The sequence below is a fragment of the Gorilla gorilla genome, chromosome 19 (genome assembly GCF_029281585.2).
Source record: "Gorilla gorilla gorilla isolate KB3781 chromosome 19, NHGRI_mGorGor1-v2.1_pri, whole genome shotgun sequence".
NCBI classification, from domain to species: Eukaryota; Metazoa; Chordata; class Mammalia; order Primates; family Hominidae; genus Gorilla; species Gorilla gorilla.
Genome location: NC_073243.2, coordinates 77,903,184 through 77,924,810, shown reverse-complemented (window position 1 = coordinate 77,924,810; position 21,627 = coordinate 77,903,184). Strand labels below are relative to the sequence as shown.

General features: G+C 45.5%; 1 protein-coding gene and 1 non-coding gene across 24 annotated transcripts in view; one reads left to right on the top strand and one right to left on the bottom strand.

Annotated features, from left to right (window-relative positions):
• Nucleotides 1–2,193: 2,193 nt before the first annotated feature.
• MTMR12 (myotubularin related protein 12) overlaps nucleotides 2,194–21,627 on the top strand; it is an 85,629-nt gene continuing 66,195 nt past the window's right edge. For 13 of the 23 annotated variants that reach the window (XM_063700803.1, XM_063700800.1, XM_063700798.1 and 10 more), the window contains exon 1: nucleotides 2,211–2,444. In XM_063700803.1, coding sequence (XP_063556873.1) covers nucleotides 2,238–2,444 — 207 coding nt within the window. In that variant the 5' untranslated portion in view covers nucleotides 2,211–2,237. Of the gene's footprint in view, nucleotides 2,461–21,627 lie in introns of all 23 variants that reach the window. The other 10 variants (XM_055367610.2, XM_063700804.1, XM_063700802.1 and 7 more) reach the window with 6 other exon arrangements.
• Nucleotides 5,447–5,553, bottom strand: LOC115931378 (U6 spliceosomal RNA). Its single transcript, XR_004067878.2, has one exon. It is a non-coding gene; the product is annotated as a U6 spliceosomal RNA (small nuclear RNA).

The window sequence follows — 21,627 nt, the reverse complement described above, 5'->3', positions numbered from 1 at the left end:
GTGCTCCTTTCTAATTTGTATAATTATAATGTTAAGAACTTGGGATTTCGAATGAGACAAACCTGGGTTGAAATCCCAGCTCTCTCAGTGACTAGTTGTGAGACCTGGGCAAATTACTTGCATCTCTGTTTTGTCACCTGGAAACAGGGATAAGGAAACTCAGAGGCGGCTGCAGCACAGCTATACCAAATATTGGCTTACAGGTGGCAAACTAGCTGGAAACGGAGCTGCAGGACTTCTGTTGAAACTGTTTGCAAAAGCAAGCACATTTGTTTTCACTAAGATTTTATATTTACTTGGAGTGTATTTGGGAAGGGGGAGCACATGGAGATTAAGAGCGTAAAAATCAAGGTCACCAATGAGAGTACTTAGCACAGTGCCTGACGCCTAAAAAATTAACTGCAAATATTTATCAGTTTTTTTCCACTAGATTGAATTTCTTAAGAGCTGGATTCTATCTTATTTATCTGCAACTAATAACGCTTGGCACCAAATGTAGAACTGAAATGAATTTTCTTTGCAATCTTGACTAAAAAATGAGGGTTTTATCAATAACTTCGGAGAGTAAATAGAAGTCTCTTAAGGGCTCTTGATATTCTTCCTGTTGGAAACACAAAGAAGGGAAAAGGTTTGGAAAAATGAAGACAAAGTCTTTTATTATCAAACACTCAAACTTATTCCTTACAGCCTTGTTAACACTTGATTTGACACTTTTTTTTTCTGTTTGAGACAGAGTCGTGCTCTGCCTGGGTGGCTGGAGTGCAGTGGCCCGATCCTGGCTCACTGCAACCTTGGTTCAAGCGATTCTCGTGCCTCAGCCTCCCGAGTAGCTGGGATTACAGGCGCCCGCCACCACACCAGGCTAATTTTTGTATTTTTAGTAGAGATAGGGTTTCTCCATGTTGGCCAGGCTGGTCTCGAACTCCTGGCCTCAAGAAATCCACCCGCCTCGGCCTCCCAAAGTGCTGGGATTAGAGGCGTGAGTCATCGTTTGTCTCATTTTTGTTTACATTTAAAATAATAAACCTTGAGGTCGGGCGCGGTGGCTCACGCCTGTAATCCCAGCACTTCGGGAGGCCGAAGCGGGTGGATCATCTGAAGTCAGGAGTTTGAGACCAGCCTGGCCAACATGGTGAAACCCCCGTCTCCATTAAAAATACAAAAATTAGCGGCATGGCGCGGTGGCTCATGCCTCTAATCCCAACACTCTGGGAGGCTGAGGCGGGAGGTTAGGGATTTTAGACTAGCTTGACCAACATGGTGAAACCCCGTCTCTACTAAAAACACAAAAATTAGCCGGGTGTGATGGCAGGCGCCTATAATCCCAGCTACTCGGGAGGCTGAAGGCAGGGAACCTGGGAGGCAGAGGTTGCAGTGAGCCTATACTACGCCATTGCACTGAAGCCTGGGCGACAGAACGACACACACACACACACACACACACACACACACACACATACAGCTGGATGTAGTGCCTGGGCGACAGAACGACACACACACACACACACACACACACACACACACACACACAGCTGGATGTAGTGCCTGGGCGACAGAACGACACACACACACACACACACACACACACAGCTCGATGTAGTGGCGGGCGCCTGTAATCCCAGCTACTCAGGAGGCTGAGGCAAGAGAATCGCTTGAACCTGGGAGACGGAGGTTGCAATGAGCAGAGATCGCGCCATTGCACTCCAGCCTGGGCGACAAGAGCAAAACTCCGTCTCAAAAGTAAATAATAATAAAATAAAAAACCTTGAACGTCATCGCTGTAAGTTGGGAACTCCTATAGCAAGATTCCATACATCCCATTTTTGGACGTTTTATTCCAAAGACACAAGCAAAGGGAAGAAAACGACTGCCGTGAACCACTGCTAACGACAACTTGATGACTGCAGGATCATTGGACGACGGTTTTATCCTTGCCATCCAATCGTTGGAAAGTCCGGAGAGAACGCTCTCTGGATTGGTTGGAGGAAACATCTCTCCAAGTGCACTAAAGAATGGGTTGGGAGCTGGTTTCGGCCGGCAGCGCCTCGGGCCAATCAGAGAAAGGATGAGGGCGGGCTCTGCCGCAGGAAAGTGGTGAATCTCGGCGGGTCAAACTCTCCTGACGTGATGGGGGGGCGTGGCCTCCAGTTGCGGTCTCCCGGCTCTCTGGGCCCGCGCGCGGGGTGGGCGGGGCCCACGGGCCTGGGCGGGGCGAGCGGTGTCAGCGGCGGAGCCGGATGCGGGCGGCATCGCGGCGGTCGCGGCCCTGGGGATGGGCGGAGCCCCAGCCGCTAGTGCTGGTGGCCGCCGCTGCTGCCCCAGCTGGAGCCCGAGCCGCCGCCTCTGCGTCCGCGCGTCGCTGCTTCCCAGGGCGGCGGTATGCTGGGGAAAGGAGTAGTCGGCGGTGGCGGCGGCACCAAGGCCCCCAAGCCCTCCTTCGTGTCGTACGTACGCCCTGAGGTGAGGGGGCGCCGCGCAGGCGGGGCGTCGGGCAGGGGCGGCCGGGGCGAGGGGCGCCGGGAGCCCCTTCCTTGCAGCGGGGAGCGCCGCGGAGCGCTTCCTGCCCTTGTGCCGGGCGACGGGGCAGCCAGGCGGGCTGAGGCCGCAGGAGCGCGCTGGGGCCTCCGCGCGGGCCGGAATGGGGACCCTGGCGCAGGCAGGCAGGTGCCTGAGCGCAGGGCCCGAGCCGAGAAGGGATTGCGGCCCGGAACGCCCCTGGGGATTCTGGAGAGGACCTGGGGTTGTGGGCACTGCTGGGAGGGGTAGGGCCGGGGGTCGGAGCCCCCAACGGGGCCTGCTCGGAGCCCGCGTGGGTCCGTCCTGCCTCTGGACTTTCTCAGTGAGCCCAGAAGCCCGCCGGCTTCCGCTGCCTGCGTCTGAGTGCCTCGGGTGCGGCTGGCGGGATGCCCTGCACCTACGTCCGCCTCCCGTCAGCGCTACGGGGAGAAAAGGGGATCGGCCTGGCCTCAGCCAGTCTCTGCTTGTCTCTCCCTTGGGAATTCTCCGCTGTCGCTTCTTTCTCCTCATCCCCTCGCCATCATCCTTTCCACCAACTTCTTACTCTTCTGAATCTTCAGGTCAAGAAATTTGTTCATTCATTCAGAAAATACTTCTCGAGCTCCTACTGTGTGTCAGGCACTAAGTGCTTGTGATAGACATCAGTGAACAGGACAGAGATCTCTTCATTCCTGGAGCTTATTTGAGGGGGAAAGGAGAAACGGGGTGAATTATAGATATTTAAGTAAATTATACGGTGTAGTAGGAGGTGATAAATATCATGGGAAAGAAAAGAAATCTTTTTCCTCCTCGCAAAGGTGGCATTTGAGCCGAGACTTGAAGATACGAGAGGTCTAAGAGAAGAGTCGTCCAGGTAGAGGGAACAGCCCCCGGGAAGGTCGTGAGGTGGGAGTGTGTCTGAAGGGTTGGCGGAGCGTCAAGGAAGCCAGCATGGCAGAGGCCCATGGACAAGGGGGACAGTCATAGGAGAGGAGGTTAGAGAGATCAGAACTTGTAGGCCTTGCTCAGGGCTTCTTGAGCAATAGTTCTGAATCCAAATGCCTAATGAGAAGCCTTCTCGTTTTGGATCTGTGAAGGTTTTTTTCTGCCCCTCTCTCCAGCAGAAGTGCAGAAGCACCGCCAAATTTGTTGCAGATGTCTTCCCACCTCTGTAATGCAGAAGCACGTGGGCTGTGGATGAGAGATCTGATCAGGGACTGCTTCTGTAAAGACTACCTGGGGCCTGAGGCATTTGCATATGTATCTTTAAATTCAAGATATGTGTGTTCTCTCCAGGGGAGAGTGTTCTTAAAATGGGTCTTATTTTTAGTCCTAGTTGTAAAATACAAACCATTTTCTCTGTTAGCACTTGATGTGGAGTCAGGGTCATCTTAAAGTTTCAGCAGGCTTCCCTTGTGGTATCACATTTAAGCAATATGGTCAATTTCTCTTTGTGTCTTTTTAAAACATTTAAAAATTTAAAAAATTTTTGTGGGTATAGTAGGTGTATATATTTAATGGGATACATGAAGTATTTGGGCTGGGCATGGTGGCTGACATCTGTAATCCCAGCACTTTGGGTGGGCTGAGGTGGGTGGATCACCTGAGGTCAGAAGTTGGAGACCAGCCTGGCCAACATGATGAAACCCTAAAATTAGCCAGGCATGGTGGTGCGCACCTGTAATCCCAGCTACTTGGGAGGCTGAGGCAGGAGAATCGCTTGAACTCAGGAGGCGGAGGCTGCAGTGAGCCGAGATCGCGCCACTGCACTACAGCTTGGGCGACGGAGCGAGACTCCATCTCAAAAAAAAAAAAAAAAGAAAGAAATCTTTGGATACAGGCATACAATGCATGAATGGGGTATCCATCACTGCAAGCATTTATCCTTCCTTTGTGTTACACACTATCCAATTATACTCTTTAAGTTATTATAAAATATACAATAAATTATTGTTGACTGTAGTCACCCTGTTGTGCTATCACTTACTAGATCTTATTCTAACTGTGTTTTTGTACCCATTAAACATCCCCACTTGCCTTTCCCCTGCTACCCTTCCCAGCTTTTGGTAACCATCATTCTGTCTCCATGAGTTCAAATGTTTTAATTTTTAGCTCCCACAAATAAGTGAGGACGTGCAAAGTTTGTCTTTCTACAACTGGCGTAGTTCACTTAACATAATGACCTCCAGTTCCGTTCATTGTTGCAAATGACAGGATCTTATTCTTTTTTATGGCTGAATAGTACTCGTGTGTATGTACCACATTTTCTTTATCTATTCAGTTGTTGATGATGGACACTTTGGTTGCTTCCAAATCTTGGCTATGGTGAATAGTGTTGTAATAAACATGGGAGTGCAGATTTCTCTTCCATGTACTGATTTCCTTTCTTTCTTCCTTTTTTAGAGACAGGATCTTGCTTTGTCGCTTAGGTTGAAGTACAGTGGCATGATCACAGCTCACTGTAGCCTCCACCTCCTGTACTCAAGCCATTTTCCCAAGTAGCTGGGACTACAGGTGCATGCCAGAGCACCTGGCTAATTTTAATTTTTAGTAGAGGCTAATTTTTAGTAGAGGTGATGTCTTGTTGTCTTGCCCAGGCTGCTCTCAAACTCCTGGGCTCAAGCAATCCTCCTGCCTCAGCCTCCCAAAGTGCTGGGATTGTAGGCGCAAGCCACCGTGCCTGGCCCTGATTTCCTTTCTTTTGGGTATATACCTAGCAGTGGGCTTGCCGGATCATATGGTGGCTCTATTTTTAGTTTTTGAGGAACCTCCGTACTGTTCTCCACAGTGGTTGTATTGATTTACGTTCCCACCAACAGCGTATGAAGGTTCCCTTCTGTCCACATCCTTACCAGCATTCGTTATTGCTTATCTTTTTTGGATATAAGCCATTTTAACTGGGATGAGATGATATCTCATACTTTTTTTTTTTGACATTTAAGGGTTTGTTAAAAATATGAAACCCTTCACGAATTTGCATGTCATCCTTGCGCAGGGGTCATGCTAATCTTCTCTGTGTCCTTCCAATTTTAGTATATGTGATGCTGAAGCGAGCACTCATTGTAGTTTTGATTTGTATTTCTCTGGTGATCAATGATGTTAAGCACGTTTTCATGTACCTTTTTTTGCCATTTGTATATCTTCTTTTGAGAAATGTCTTTCAGATCTTGTCTCCATTTTTAGGTGGATTATTAGATTTTTTCCTATTGAGTTGTTTGAGCTTCTTACATATTCTTGTTATCCCCTGTCAGATAGATGGTTTGTAAATATTTTCTCCCATTCAGTGGGTTATCTCTTCATTTTGTTGATAGTTTCCTTTGCTGTGAGGAAGCTTTTTAACTTGATGTGATCCCATTTGTCCATTTTTGCTTTGGTTGCCTATGCTTGTCGGGTATTCTTTATGTCTTTTTTTGATAGAGCCCTGGTTGAAGTGCAACTGATCTTTAAACTTTTCTCTTCAGTGAAATTAAATTACAAGTGGAAAGTCTTCTGAAATGTGGCCAGAGTTCAAGAATGTTCAAATTCTTCGTCCACCAAGTGCACATGTTGTAATTAGACATGTTTCCCTCTTTGCCCACAGTGCCTGATGTATTTCCTTTGAGGGATAATTAGGGAAGGGGAGTGGTTCAGTCTCAAAATAAGCCTGAAGTGGTCACATTTTTCAGATCCTTATAGTTGGCAGCTTTGTTTTCTTGCATTAAAATAATGCTGTGCAGACACTATGCCTCGTTGTTGTAGTCTGACTCTAAACATGTTTTGTAACAGAGGATAAGGCTCTGTCCTAAATTGTGGATGGTTTTTTAAAAGATAAGGATAAGGCCGGGCGTGGTGGCTCACGCCTGTAATCCCAGCACTTTGGGAGGCCAAGGTGGGTGGATCATGAGGCCAAGAGATCCAGACTATCCTGGCCAACATGGTGAAACCCCGTCTCTACTAAAAATACAAAAATTACCTGGGCGTGGTGGCGCGTGCCTGTAGTTAGTCCCAGTTACTCGGGAGGCTCAGGCAGGAGAATCCCTTGAACCCAGGAGGCAGAGGTTGCAGTGAGCCAAGATCGCGCCACTGCATTTCAGCCTGGCGACAGAGTGAGACTCCATCTCAAAAAAAAAAAAAGAAGATAAGGGTAGGAAGGGGTGAGAAGGCAATGTATTTTTAAGTATATAGGTTTTGCCAGGTAATCATATTACGGGAAATGCAGGTGAGCAACATCGAGGCATGGCTTATGTGCTTCTGAGAGCCCTGGGTCTGGTAACCTTCTCTTGGCTTACCCAGTGGGAGGAGTTCCTCAGGACACTCTTCTGAACTGTTCTCTCCTATTTCTACACTGCTTTCCCTCATGTTGCCTTTCTCTGAACTGCCTTGGTGTATGTCATGCTGTTGCTTCTTTCTTTTTTTTTTTGAGATGGAGCCTCGTTCTGTCATCCAGGCTAGAGTGCAGTGGCATGAACTTGGCTCACTGCAACCTCTGCCTCCCAGGTTCAGGTGATTCTCCTGCCTCAGCCTCCTGAGTAGCTGGGACTACAGGCGTGCACCAACACACCCAGCTAATGTTTGTATTTTTAGTAGAGATGGGGTTTCACCATATTGGCCAGGCTGGTCTCGAACTCCTGACCTTGTGACCCGCCCACCTTGGCCAACAAAGTGCTGGGATTACAGGCGTGAGCCACCCCACCCAGCCAACTGTTGCTTATTTCTTTGTATGGGTTTTGGTAGCTGGGCAATCTCAGTTTCTTAGACACCTGTTTGTTGGTAGATGACTGAGCTGCCAGAACAACCTTTATACCTTATGATGTAATGATACCTGTACCTGGTGATAAGCTTGTTCTTGGCTGATCAGATAGGTTCAGCAGTGGTGGCCTTCAGTATGCCAGAGAATCTGTCAAGAGTCAGCACTTTGTATTGGAAACAAGAGTGCTTAACTGGATAAAGTATTTTAAGATTATGCTTTTAAACATGGTGAGCTTATTTTTTTTTCCTCATGATCAGAAAGGACTGGCATCAGACAGCATAAAATGAGGACGAGTAGTTAACTCTGACTTTTAAAATTGGATTGCTGCCAGAGTAAAATGGATTCTTCTATCCTTGATTATTCTAAATCAGTGAATGTGACAGTTAAAACCATAATGTTGTATATAGGACCATAATTTAAGACCTTTGATTATGTTTTGAAAACTCTGCTCAGGGGATTTCATGTTGGTAAAGCTAGTTAAGTGGGCAGCTGATGGCTCTGAAAGTTGAGATGAATAGGAGGGAGGGATCTGGGGCCATCTTGATGGTACCTGATGGCTGGTACCTAAAAACATCGCAGCACCCCCACCCCAGCCCAGCCCCAGACACAGGGTGCAAAGGATGTCGGTGCCTCTGTGGGGGGACCTGCTGGGTGCTGAGCTCTGCTCTAGGGAGGGATATGGTTATAGTTTGGGTACCAAATCCATCTTTCTTGTTAAATAAAACACCTGTTTGAATTATTTCAGAAGCCATAAGCATTCTTTGTAGAAAAATAAGGTACAGATAAGCGAAAACATTTTTTAAAGAACGATTATAAACATAAGCAACTCAGAGTGTATTCTGTACACTTCAAGCAGATATATGTGTAGGTATATATATATATATATATATATATTAACCAAATTGGGATTAATATTGCTGATCATATTTTGTAATCTGCCTTTTTCACCAAAAATGTATATTGTAAACATCTTTCCATGTCAGTTGCTATGCAACAATGTCATTTAAAATTAGACCTTTGAAACTGGCCAGGAAAAATTTAGCTTTCAGAGGGTGGCTGTACTTGTACCCATTTTGTGGTTACAAGGGCTAAAATACACTTTCTAAGAGTTTAGGTCAGTGTTTGACCTGAATGAACTAATAATAGTTAACGGGCACTTATTTGTGGATTTTTGGCTTTGGAAGAGAATTTAAAGATAATATACTCTGCCTCCATTATACTCATCCTCCATCATACAGATGTGGAAACTGAGGCCCTGTAAAGTTTAATATCTTGCCCACGGACACAGTGTTATTGCAGAACAGAGATAAAAACTCTCTCCTACTAGCCAGCAGTGCCAGTGTTAAACCAGGGTCACATGAGCTCAGGAAAGGTTTTATTTAGATGTGGGAAGAAAAGTCAAGAGAGATGAAGATTGAGAAGAGTAAAAAAGATTGAGAAGAGTAAAAAAATATATATATGGTGTTAATAGCTATTTTTTTGTTTTTTCATTTATCCCTCAGGAAAAAATGCATTCTATTGCCTAGTTCTTATTTAAGGCCATTTCTTTTGGTCAGGAGAAGTGAATATATGGTCCTGTAGTCTTCCCAGAGATATGACTGTGGGTATATACAAAATGAAAATGAATAATTACTAGTATTTATTAGGCACTTCTGTGTTCCAGGAACTACGCATATCTCATTTTCCCCTTTCAACAAGTTTCATGAAGGGAATACTATTATTGCCCATCTTTTTTGTTTTTAGATATGGAAACTGAGACTCAGAAGTTGAGTACCTTGTTTAGGGTCATGGAGTTTGTGCCAGGGTTTAAACTAGAGCAGTCTGATCTCGGGGCCCATTCTCTTATTCTTACATTTATGAATATAAGGAATATTACTAGTGAAACATGCTTATATCATGATTAGCCTTTGTACACTAGAGTACTTCCTTAGTAGTGTTCTCTAGTAGCAGTTTCTTTTTTGGCTTTTGCTAGATTGTCAACCAGGTAACTGCTGAGCAGATACAGGGATCTCTTGGTTGTTTTCATCTCTAGAGCTGGTGTTTTCGAAAGATAGAATTAATTAGTTCAGCACATATTTACTCAGCACTTGCGGTATCCCAGATTTTTTTTTTTTTTTTGAGACGGAGTTTCACTCTTGTTGCCCAGGCTGGAGTGCAATGGCGCAATCTCGGCTCACCACAGCCTCCGCCTACCGGGTTCAAGCGATTCTCCTGCCTCAGCCTCCCGAGTAGCTGGGATTAGAGGCATGCGCCACCACACTCTGCTAATTTTGTATTTTTAGTAGAGACAGGATTTCTCCATGTTGGTCAGTCTGGTCTCGAACTCCCAACCTCAAGTGATCCACCTGCCTTGGCCTCCCAAAGTGCTGGGATTACAGGCGTGAGCCACCGCACCCGGCCGCGGTATCCCAGAATATTGTTCTAGGTATTGAGTGGGGATACATCAGTTTACAGAAAAGATGAAATTATTGGGATGATTTTTATTGGACCACTAACTTTGATGTCTTTGGCGGATAGATGATAACAAGAAGAGATTGGCTTGTCTTAAACAGACCTCCTGCCTTAGTCCTAGCGGTAAAAATAACTTTAAAAACAAAGTCTAGATCCTTTGCCTTCTTTTTTTAAGAATTCATAACCTGGCCAGGAGCGGTGGCTCACACGTAGTCTCATCACTTTGGGAGGCCGAGGTGGGTGGATCACAAGGTCAGGAGTTTGAGACCAGCCTGGCCAATATGGTGAAACCCCATCTCTACTAAAAATACAAAAATTAGCCGGGCGTGGTAGCGAACGCCGGTAATTCCAGCTACTCAGGAGACTGAGGCAGGAGAATCTCTTGAACCCAGGAGGCAGAGGTTGCAGTGAGCCGAGATCGCGCCACTGCATTCCAGCCTGGGCGACAGAGCAAGACCCCGTCTCAAAAAAAAAAAAGAAAGAATTCATAGCCTTTTCTCCATTCTCAACTAATTTTTTAAAATCTCCCAGAACTCACCCAGCTAATTTCTTAATTGCAGAATTTTCTCTTTGAGCGTGGAGGTCATTGGTAGGCCATCAGAAGACATTAAAGGTCTCTCCAGAGATGGTCACTTTCTTAGCTGTGGCTTTAGCCCGATGACCTGTCCAAAGCTTCCGCTTTTTCTCTCCTGCCTGTGCTTCCTGCAGCATCTCCCTGAGTCTTATCCAACACCACACAACTTCTGCAGATGGAGCCTCAGAAAGCATCATGAGGCTCTGTCAAGCAGCACTTCCTGCAGCCTGATCAAACAGCTGCCGCATGGACAGCCACTGTCTAAGAGCAGATACTTCTGCACCCTACTTCTAGCTCGAACGTTAAAATCAGGGCTACCATCAGAATTTTAGGCTGTGGGGACCCCACACTTAGAAGTTTAAAGTTCTGGATCTTTCTCTAAACATCTTAAACAGGATGTTGGGTGTTCTTCCACATTAAACCACCCTATGTGATGGTGTGCTTTGGAGAAAATTCCAGTATCATAAGGGCTAAAAAACTTCCTATTGCTACAAAAAAAATGTATACCTTATTATGATAAAGACAATATAGTAAAGTTGCAGAGTTTGGAAGTTAGAAAAATAAAAGTGCCAATGATGGTACCTTAACCAAAGCAATGATTCCATTTATAAGTATGTCTGTGTTTTGTTTGTGAGTGTGTATCTCATATGGCTGCATTTCTTTTCTTTTCTTTTTTTTTTTGGAGGCGGAGTCTCACTCTGTCTCCCAGGCTGAGGTGTAATGGCGCGATCTTGGCTCACTGCAACCTCTACCTCCTGGGTTCAAGCGATTCTCCTGCCTCAGCCTCCCGAGTAGCTGGGACTACAGGCACGTGCCACCACGCCTGGCTGATTTTTGCATTTTTAGTAGAGACTGGGTTTCACTGTGTTAGTCGGGATGGTCTTGATCTCCTGACCTTGTGATCTGCCCGCCTCGGCTCCCAAAGTGCTGGGATTACAGGCGTGAGCTACTGCGCCCGGCCTATGGTTGCATTTGTAATTGTGTAAAAATTTATAGCCTACATGTGGTTGTCATGTGTGAAGATATTATGCTTGATCCATATTGGTAGATTATATAGGTTAAGTTTTTCCAGTAAATACCCACTCTCAGTTTCTCATCAAGTTGTGCTTGTGACTTCTGACGTGTTGTGTTTTTTTTTTTTTTTTTTTTGAGATGACAAAGAGGGCAGTGAGTTTGTAGCCATTGACAAGAGAACATGCAGGTTCTGAAAAGGGCTCAAGCTGAGATCTTCGCTTTGTTAGGATGATGCCCACGGTAGCCACCTGTGGGAGCCTACATGAGGTTTATAAAAAAGCAGTGGTAGACATCCCTGGTAGATGGAGTTTTGATCAACTACAAATTCAGCAACATTGATAAGCCAAAGTTTTCTCAGCCTAGCACCATGAGTTTATTCTCACTGAATCAAGTTTATGATGGATGAGTGCTATGTAAAAATGTCTTCTAAGCTTTCAAAATGAATCATTTGAAATAAACCTCTTGAGATTGGGAGGCAGGATTGAACTGAAATAATTCTTTTAATCTCTAATCTCCTGTTGGCTTTGGGAGGAGGAATAGGGGAGGTAGAAATAGAGAGGGATTCTGGGAGGGAGTATAGTGCTGGGAGAGATGGAAAGGCCTCAGGGCCTCACCCTTCCTTTATTCCCCTTTGCTTACCTCCTGTATCACAACTCTAAGGAAAGCAAGAGCTTGTCGGTAGGTCTTCATACTAGCTGTAATGCCAGTTCCTTTAAGCTTCAGTTATATTTCCACCTCGAAAATGGGAATAATGATATGTCCATGTTATATAATAGACATGTATGAACATTTATTAATATCAAATGCCATTATGCATGTAAAGCCCTTAGCACAGGATACTTAGATGTAGTTAACCTTTAAGAGATGTGGGCCATTATTGCTGTTATTCAGAAGTTTCGTCAGAGCCACTTGGATGGTTTCAGAAAGTGCTTAATCATTAATCTTAAGAGTGCATAAATCTTTCCCAGCTAAGGTATTAATAAAAGGGGAGTATTTTGTTGCGATTGTTGCCATGTTGTCATGCCAGGAAAGTTCCCTGTGTGGTAACTCTTTCTTAGAAAATTTTTTGCTATCTCTAAAAGTTTCTTTTCCTTGTTCCTTTATACATTTGCGAATGATTTGGTTATATTTAAAATTCCAATGTAATGAGAACACTTAGTTATTGACTTTTTTCATTATTAACATTTGGCCTTTGACATTTTGCTAGTTTCATTGTGTGGACTTATTTTTCTTCCCTCTTCCCTAATTTTTTTTTTTTTTAATACGGAGTCTTGCTCTGTCGCCTGGGCTGGAGTGCATTGGCGTGATCTTGGCTCACTGCAACCTCCGCCTGCCGGGTTCAAGCGATTCTCCTGCCTCAGCCTCCCAAGTAGCTGGGATTACAGGCTCATGCCACCATGCCCGACTAATTTTTGTATTTTTAGTGGAGACGGGGTTTCACCATGTTGGTCAGGCTGATCTCAAACTCCTGACCTTGTGATCTACCCACGTCGGCTTCCCAAAGTGCTGGGATTACAGGCGTGAGCCACCGTACCCAGCCCCTCTTTCCTAATTTCTAATGGTCTCTCTTCAAAGGTTAAATTTTGTCCATTTATCACATCTCTTTAGTGGTTCATTTAAGATATGAGTAAATCAAATCAAGTAAAATCATAACTAGCATAAATAAAATCAAATTGTCTCTGAAACTAATACTCTATTTCAAAGGCAGTTGTAAAACCATGCTGTTTTGATTTCATATTTAAATGCTTTTCCTAAAATAATAGCCATCACTTTTCCCTCTCGTACCCTGTCCTTCATTTCCTATAGGCCTGGCTGGTGCACAGGCTTTCAGAGGTGGCATGCAAAACCTCAGTTGTTTTGGGAAGGGAGGGATTTCAGCCGTAAGATAGGGCTTATGTATAACTGGGGGCAAGGGAAGCCCTGGCCACAGTGATGAAATATGTTGAAGATGACCTTCCTCTTGTGACAGATTGCCAGCTCCTGTTTCAGACAATGTTTTTTGTTTTTTGTTTTTGTTTTTGTTTTTTTTGCTTTTGCTAAGTTTTTTTGTTGTTTTTTATTTTTTGTTTATTTTTATTTTTATTATTATTTTTTGAGATGGAGTACTCTCTGTCACCCAGGCTGGAGTGCTGTGGCACAATCTCTGCCTCCCAGTTTCAAGCGATTCTTGTGGTATCTCAGCCTCCTGAGTAGCTAGGGTTACAGGGGTGTGCCACCATGCCCGGCTAATTTTTGTGTTTTTAGTAGAGACAGGGTTTCGCCATGTTGGCCAGACTGGTCTCGAACTCCTACCCTCAGGTGATCTACCCACCTCGGCCCCCCAAAGTGCTGGGATTACAGGCATGAGCCACTGCGCCCAGCCTTTGCTAAGAGTATTGAAGTACTTGAGAATACTTGAAGTGAATGAGTCCTGTTTTTCAAATAAAAAAATCTGTGTTCCTCCAAACATAAAATCGAATCCCTTGAGATCAACTTCCCAATGTGTCCCTGTCCTTGGAAGAAGTAATGATTCTCTTTCACTCTTGGTCTCCCCGTGAATATTTGCCTCCTGTCTATGCAAACCACTGGGAATAGCACTTTCCCTAGGGGGTCAGTCAGTCTGTGGTATTGGGTATCTTGTTAGTTAAAGAAGGGAATCTGGGGCTCAGATCCCAGGGATGAGTTGTTTGGCATCAGCAAGTACCCCTGTTTTATCTCTGAGGGACTCCTGGGCTGGCCTCAGTGTTTATACTTTGTGCCTTCTCCTTTGATGCCCAAATGTATTCTCTTGGCCCCTCTTTTTTCACTCTTTACCTACCTACCTACCTGTCATCTGTCTGCAGCCCCCAGCCCCACCCCAGCTTGCCTAGTTTAGCTTCAAGTTAACTTGCCCTATAAATCTTTTTCTTTCTTTCTTTTTTTTTGAGATGGAGTCTTGCTCTGTTACCCAGCTGCAGTGCAGTGGCGAGATCTCGGCTCACTGCATCCTCCACCTCCCAGGCTCAAGCGATTCTCCTGCCTCAGCCTCCTGAGTAGTTGAGACTACAGGCGCATGCCGCCACACCCGGCTAATTTTTGTATTTTTAGTAGAGATGGGGTTTCACCATGTTGGCCAAGCTAATCTTGAACTTCTGACCTCAGGTGATTTACCCGTCTCGGCCTCCCAGAGTGCTGGGATTAGAGGTGTGAGCCACTGTGCCTGGCCCCTACGAATCTCTTTATGCAGCTTTACGTTCTGGAGAAGAGAAGTGGCTGTTTTTTCTCTTTTTGTTTTAATGATCACTTTCTGCTACCTGCTGAATAAAGGTGATCTATGCTAAAAGGGTGACAGGAAGAACCTGGTGTACCTATAAGTAGTACCTGAGGAGCGCAGTAAGTATGGCAGATGTAATCTGGGTGGCAGACAGAGAGGGGGTATGGGAGCTCTGGGGTGCATGAGAGAGGCCCTCAGTGTGGTGAGGGTGTGGCTGTCTCTGTGTCTGGTCCTGTTACAGAGGAGCAACTGAGGAATAAACCAACCACAGTAGGAGTTTGGGGATGGAAACAAGGTGCCGGCACATAGCATTGTGGAAGAGACTTTGATTTTGGAAAGTTCTGATCCAGGCTCAGCCACTTGGTGGTGACCTTAGACATGTAATTCACCTATCCGAGACTTCCTTTTCTTACCTGTAACGTGAATAGGTGTCTTCCCTGCAGGCTGATTTAGAGGATGAGAAGAAATAAACCATATAAACCCAGCTAAGGACTTGACACATGGCAGATACTCAACAACTGCTAGATGCTGTTATTATTAATAACTTGAACTGGAAGATTTGTTATTTAAGCAACATTTTTATGTATCTACCATTTGCTAAGCACTATTAAAATTAGGAATGCAAAGAAACAGTCTGTGCACTCAGGAGCTTCACATTCTCTTGGGGAGATGGCTGGTCACCAGAGTTCTCTGCACAGAGGTCGGAGCTGCCTACTTATGAGGGAGGCATGCCCAAGTGCTCTGGGGGCACAGAGCAAGACCCACTGCAGAACCCAAGGCAGCATCTGGTCTTATGCAAAAGCTGTGTAGGACTTGGAAAGGTCGACATTAAAGCGAGATTTGGTGTGGGGAGGAGGGGGATAATGTAGCAAGCAGGCAAGAGGGGTGTGAAAGGCTCATAGCTGTGTTAGGACTGGGTGACATCTTTCCCCATCTCTTATGTAAGGTGTGTGCACACGTGTGTGATGGTGAGAGAGAAGTCTTGAGGAATAGAATCCAAGGGTCGCTGCTAGGACCTGCAGGAGTATCTCCAAGATTCTATGAGGATTCCTTCTTTCTGTGACGTGCTGCTGTACCATAGATCAGTCTGGCCCTTAGTGAGCCTGTGGGCACCTCTCATCTGTCCCTGGTTCCTCTTGCCTTCTTCCTGCTCCAAGCCTTTTAACTTCTCCCAGCTCTTCCCCTAACTTAATGTTTATAGAGCAGTTTTGGAGGCAGTGGTAGAAGGGGAGGCACAGATGGCAATGCCATGTGTCTCTGCAGCTGCTGTCAGTCACATCCGTTAGCTTAAATCATAAAGCAGTGACAGCCCCATAACTGCCACCTGACACCTTTTTTCTGGCACTTGTACATATCCCAACACAACAATCTTTACTTTCAGTATAATGTGGTAGTTAAGAACATGGCTTTGGTGTCACACAGGGCTTCCTACTTGCTAATGGTGAATTTGGGCTGGGTGTTTAACTTCTCTGAGCCTCAGTTTTCTGATCTGTGAAATGGGAATAAAATAAAAGTAGCCTGTAAGGTTGCTGTTAGTCTTAAGTGATGCAATCTGTGGAAAGCTGTTTACACAGTACCTAGCATGTAGTGAACATTTATTAAATGTTATTTAGTTGCTATTATTCCTCACCACCCCAGAAGCTGCAGGTATGTGTGTGTGTGTGTGTATGTGTGTGTGTGAGTGCGTATTCATGTGTGTGTTCTTTGGGCCACCAGTGCAGGTCCTGATTGTGGCAAGACTTGACCTCATTTCCTTCCAGCATTGTTCTTTTTTTTTTTTTTTTTTTTGAGATGGAGTCACGCTCTGTCGCCTAGGCTGGAGTGCAGTGGCGCGATCTCGGCTCACTGCAAGCTCCGCCTCCCGGGTTCATGCCATTCTCCTGCCTCAGCCTCCAGAGTAGCTGGGACTACAGACGCCTGCCACCACGCCCAGCTAATTTTTTTTTTGTATTTTTAGTAGAGACGGGGTTTCACTGTGTTAGCCAGGATGATCTCGATCTCCTGACCTCATGATCCGCCCGCCTCTGCCTCCCAAAGTGCTGGGATTACAGGCGTGAGCCACTGCGCCTGGCCTCAGCATTGTTCTTCTCTGGCACTCTAAGTGTGTGTCTGGAGCCAGGCATGCTGTCCCTCTTATAGGACTGCCATACCCACCATGGGTACCTTTACAGTCTACCTGGAGGGCCTCCCTTCCTGCACAGTTTTCTTTTTCAGTGAGTCGTTTCATGGATTTCCTTTCTGTCCTGTAACAGTATCTTCATATGTCTCAAGGGCTTCTAGGAGGACTTGGGGTTTGGGCAGTATGTTAAGTCCAAAGCCTGATACCTGCAATTCAGCTTGGCTTCTCTCTCCTTTCAAGTGAGCCTTCCCAGCTTCTGCCAACAGCACCTTTCTTTCCCTAATCACTCATATGCCCAACCAATCACAACCCCCACTGTGCCCTTTGTGGGGCCCTCTGTGGTGATCCATCTGTGTTTCCATGGCCACCTTCTGTCTAGCATCTCCTGGTGCATGCAACCACCTACCACAAGAGCTTGACTGGCCTCTCCACTTCCCACTGCTCCCCGTCTGCACCACCCCCAGATGCCCACACACCACAGCCAGCCTTCTGCTGAACGCGGCCTTCATGTTGTCATCTTCCCATTTAAGAGCCCTCTACCCTTCTTGCCCCTTCCACTGATCCAAATCCTAACTAGCTTTCAAGGCACAGCCAAGATCCTGCCTGCTTCTGGTTCTGTTGAAGGAGCGTTAGCTTGGATTTGGGAGGGCTCTGGCTCTAGCCATTTCTTTTCTGTGTGACCTTTTGCTTCCTGAGGCAGGTCCTTATCCCATCAAGCTTGCCAACCGTCTTTGGGTGTGGTTCACCGATAATAAGAGAACCAAGCCAGTTAACTGTTTGGTGAGATCAGGTCTGTGGGATCTGAGGCTTATACTGGTATTTGGGTCCTAACATTTATTTTCTAATGTAAGTTTTATTTATTTCTTTCTTTATTAGGGACAGTTTAATGAGGTATTGGGATTGTTTAAAGGCCTAGTGAATGCCTGGTGAGAGTGATCCTTGCTAAGAATCATAAATGAGTAATGCTTTCGCTGCACTTCAAGAAATGATGAGCTGTGAAAACAGAGTGAGGAATTTAGTTTGCATCTTAATGAGCAGATACTCTCTTCCTTCAAAAAAAAAAAAAAAAACCTGAGGTCAGGAAAAAAGCAGGGTCTAAATGTGAAGAAAAGGATTTAGAATGGCCAAGTGAATAAGTATTGCTTAGCTGTTGGGGGTAATGAATTGTCCAAGGTCATTGCCTGTTCCCCTGCCCTGGAGACTTGTTACAACTGAAAGAACATTTGTAGGTATTACTTTGTAATAGGAAAAAAGTTGAAGATTTGTGGTTGCCTAGGGTTAGAGGTACAATGTAAACAGAGGGATTGAGTGGGGAATAACAGGTCAGCTTTGGTATGAGGTGCTTTGCCTTAGAATATTCCTTTTGGGATGATGAAAATGATCTAAAATTGATTGTGGTGATGATTGTACAACTATGAATATACTGAATACCATTTCAACACTTTATATTGTTAAACATTATATTAAATACTTTGGTGAATTACATGGTTGGTAAATTATATCTTTTTTTTTTTTTTTTTAGACGGAGTCTTGCTCTGTCACCCAGGCTGGAGTGCAGTGGCGCGATCTCGGCTCACTGCAAGCTCCGCCTCCCAGGTTCACACCATTCTCCTGCCTCAGCCTCCCAAGTAGCTGGGACTATAGGCGCCCGCCATCACGCCCAGCTAATTTTTTGTATTTTTTAGTAGAGACGGGGTTTCATCGAAGCCAGGATGGTTTCGATCTCCTGACCTTGTGATCCGCCCACCTTGGCCTCCCAAAGTGCTGGGATTACAGGCGTGAGCCACCGCGCCCGGCCACTTTTTTTTTTTTTTTTAAAGAGAATGTTTTCCTCTGTTACCCAGGCTGGAGTGCAGTAACGTGATCATAGCTCACTGCAACCTTCAGCTCCTGGGCTCAAGGGATCCTCCCACCTCAGCCTACTGAGTAGCTGAGACTACAGGCACGTGTTACTGTTCCTAAGTTTTTTTTTGGTAGGGACAGGTTTCACTGTGTTGCCCAGGCTAGTCTCAAACTCCTGGCCTCAAGCAATCCCCACTCCCCCACCACCTCACCCTTCCAAAGTACTGGGATTACAGGCAAAGTGTAAATCGCCATGCCCAGCCAATTATACCTTTTTTTTTCGTTTCTTTTTTTGGAGACAAGGTCTTGCTCTGTTGCCCAGACTGGAATGCATTGGTGTGATCTCAGCTCACTCCAGCCTCAACCTCCTGGGCTGAAGCAGTCTTCCTGCCTTAGCCTCCCAAGTAGCTGGGACTACAGGTACACACAACATGCCCAGGTAATTTTGTTCATTTTTTGTAAAAACAAGGTCTCACTATGTTACCCAGGCTGATCTCGAACTCCTGGGCTCAAGAGATCCTCCCGCCCTCGGCCTCCCAAAGTGTTGGGATTACAGACGTTAGCCACTGTGTCTGACCTCAATTATATCTTAATAAAGTGTTTTGTTTTTTTTTTTTTGAGACAGAGTCTTGCCTCATCGTTCAGGCTGGAATGCAATGGCGTGATCTCAGCTAACTGCAATCTCCACCTCCTGGGTTCAAGCAATTCTCCTGCCTCAGCCTCCCTAGTAGCTGGGATTTCAGGCGTGTGCCACCATGCCTGGCTAACTTTTTTTTTGTATTTTTAGTAGAGATGAGGTTTCACCATATTGGCCAGGCCGGTCTCGAACTCCTGACCTCAGGTGATCTGCCCGCTTTGGCCTCCCAAAATGCTGGGATTACAGGAATGAGCCACCATGCCCAGCCTTAATAAAGCTTTTACAAAGACAGAGTTTAAAGTTCAAAAGTATAAGCTTGGTGTCAGAATTGATACTGAGTTCTGGCTTTACCATCTATTTAGTTCTGTGAACCTGGGTTTATTATTTAAACCCTTAGTGCTTCATTGGCCTTATCTGTAAAGTGGGGATGAAAATACCATACAGATTGTTGTCAAGATAAGTGACATAGGACATTGAAAGTGGACATAGTAAACTCCTATGACATATTTTTATGTGTTTAATTTAGGCATATATCATTGTGGATAATAGATTCGTAGTCTGAAATGCTCTGTTGAGTTTCCAAGTAGCCCTCTGAAATGAATACAGGTTGAGTATTTCTAATCTGAAAATCCAAAATCCCTTGAGTGTCATGTTTGGATTAAGAATACTCAACTTGTCCATTTTAGGGCCGAGAACTGATTTGCATAACGCGTAAACAGCAGAATACTGAAAGACCAGGTACCAGGTTGGATTTGTGTATGTGGTTTGTTACCTTGAGACCAGACGTTGTCAGTTAGCCTCTTACTGCATGTCTGCCTCCCTGGCTTCAGATGCTGTTCTCTTGGTTTGTTGTCAGAGTAATTGTTGCTTGTAACTGCCGAAAGTATATAGCTAGTGGAATAGAGCTGTGGTCAGCAGCAAAGCTGCCTCCTGTCATGCTTTCAGAAGCATGGGGAATGAGCCTGCTAGTCAGGCCTGCTCGGAGGGAGCCAAGCCTTCTGGCCAGGAGTGGGGTACCAGCAGCCTTGGGAATCAGCTTCAGGAAACAAATCCTGTTTTGGTTTTTAGCTTCCTACAGCTGGATAGTAGATGGATTCATTCAGTCTTTAGTCTGTATTCTCAGTGAGAAAGCTCCAAATTAAAAGTCTGACCTTGGCTATGCCCCTACTCTGTTAGTGAGACCAGAATGTATTTCTGGAAGCCAGCTAAGGGAAGAATGTGACAATAGTTCGGTGATACTTGGCACTAATACACTTAGGTAGGAATTTTTAATAGAGCAATTTTTTTAATTTCACAAGAGCTATGCATAGGATTGAAGAATATTATCCGGATCAAGAATTATTGTCTCTATGTATGTTTTCATGTGTCCATTCTTTCAGCAGACTTACTGACAATTTACTGTCTTGTCAGGAATTATATGCTAGGAGTTGAGGCTAAAAATCCATAAAGGTACAGCCTCAGCCCTCAGTTTGTATCATTGGTTGGCAAGACAGACAAGGTAAGAGACTCTTGCAGTTCAGCGTGAAAAGTGCTATGCTTGGCCAGGTGTGGTGGCTCACACCTGTAATCCCAGCATTTTGGGAGGCCAAGGTGGGCAGATTACTGGAGGTAAGGAGTTCAAGACCAGCCTAGCCAACATGGTGAAACCCTGTCTCTACTAAAAAAAAAAATTAACCAGATGTGATGGTGGGCACCAGTAATCCCAGCTACTAAGGAGGCTGAGGAATGAGACTCTTTTGAACCTGGGAGGCAGAAGTTGCAGTGAGCCAAGATCGTGCCACCAAACTCCTGCATGGGGGACAGAGGGAGACTCTGTCTTTAAAAAAAAAAGGAAAAAAGGAAAAGTGCTGTTCTGGAGGCATATACAGAGTGTGGTTTGGGTATCTAGCAAAGGGGCATCTCAGTGTTCTGATGGAGAGAGTTTTGACCACAGAAAGCCTCACAGGACCTGAACTGTGTGGACAGTGGATTTGACAGTGAGTTGGATGGACAGGAGTGGAGACAGTGTGTTGGGTGGTCCCAGAGGATGCAGTAGGGGCCAGTTGGAGGCAGTGCGACTGGCAGTTGGGAACATGCAAGCTAGGAAATGATGGTGGCCCAAAGTCAGAGCGACAACAGGAATGGATAGACGTGGGCAATATGGAGCAGAGCACAGGGTGTGAGAGGCAGGGAGTAGGTAAGAGTGACTCTCAGGTTTCTGGTGTGGCCAGCTGGATGGCTGGTCCTGAACCAGAGCTCAGAGCAGCAGATTTGGCAAGGGGTGGTGATGAGCTGATTTTGAAATGTCAATTTGAAGGATATGAGGGACATTCTGGTGCAGGTGGCCAGGAGGCTGTTGAGGTGTCCAGGCCTGGAGCTCTGAAGGCAGATCTGGAGTGAAGTACCACTTGGGGATCATCAGCCTATACTGTTGAAACACCTTTGAGTGAGAGAGCTCATCCAGGGAACACAGGGTTTGTGAGGAAGTAAGAGGACCCTGCCCAGAAAGGAGACTTGACCAAGAAGAGCCCAAGAAAGTGAGTGTTAGTCTGTA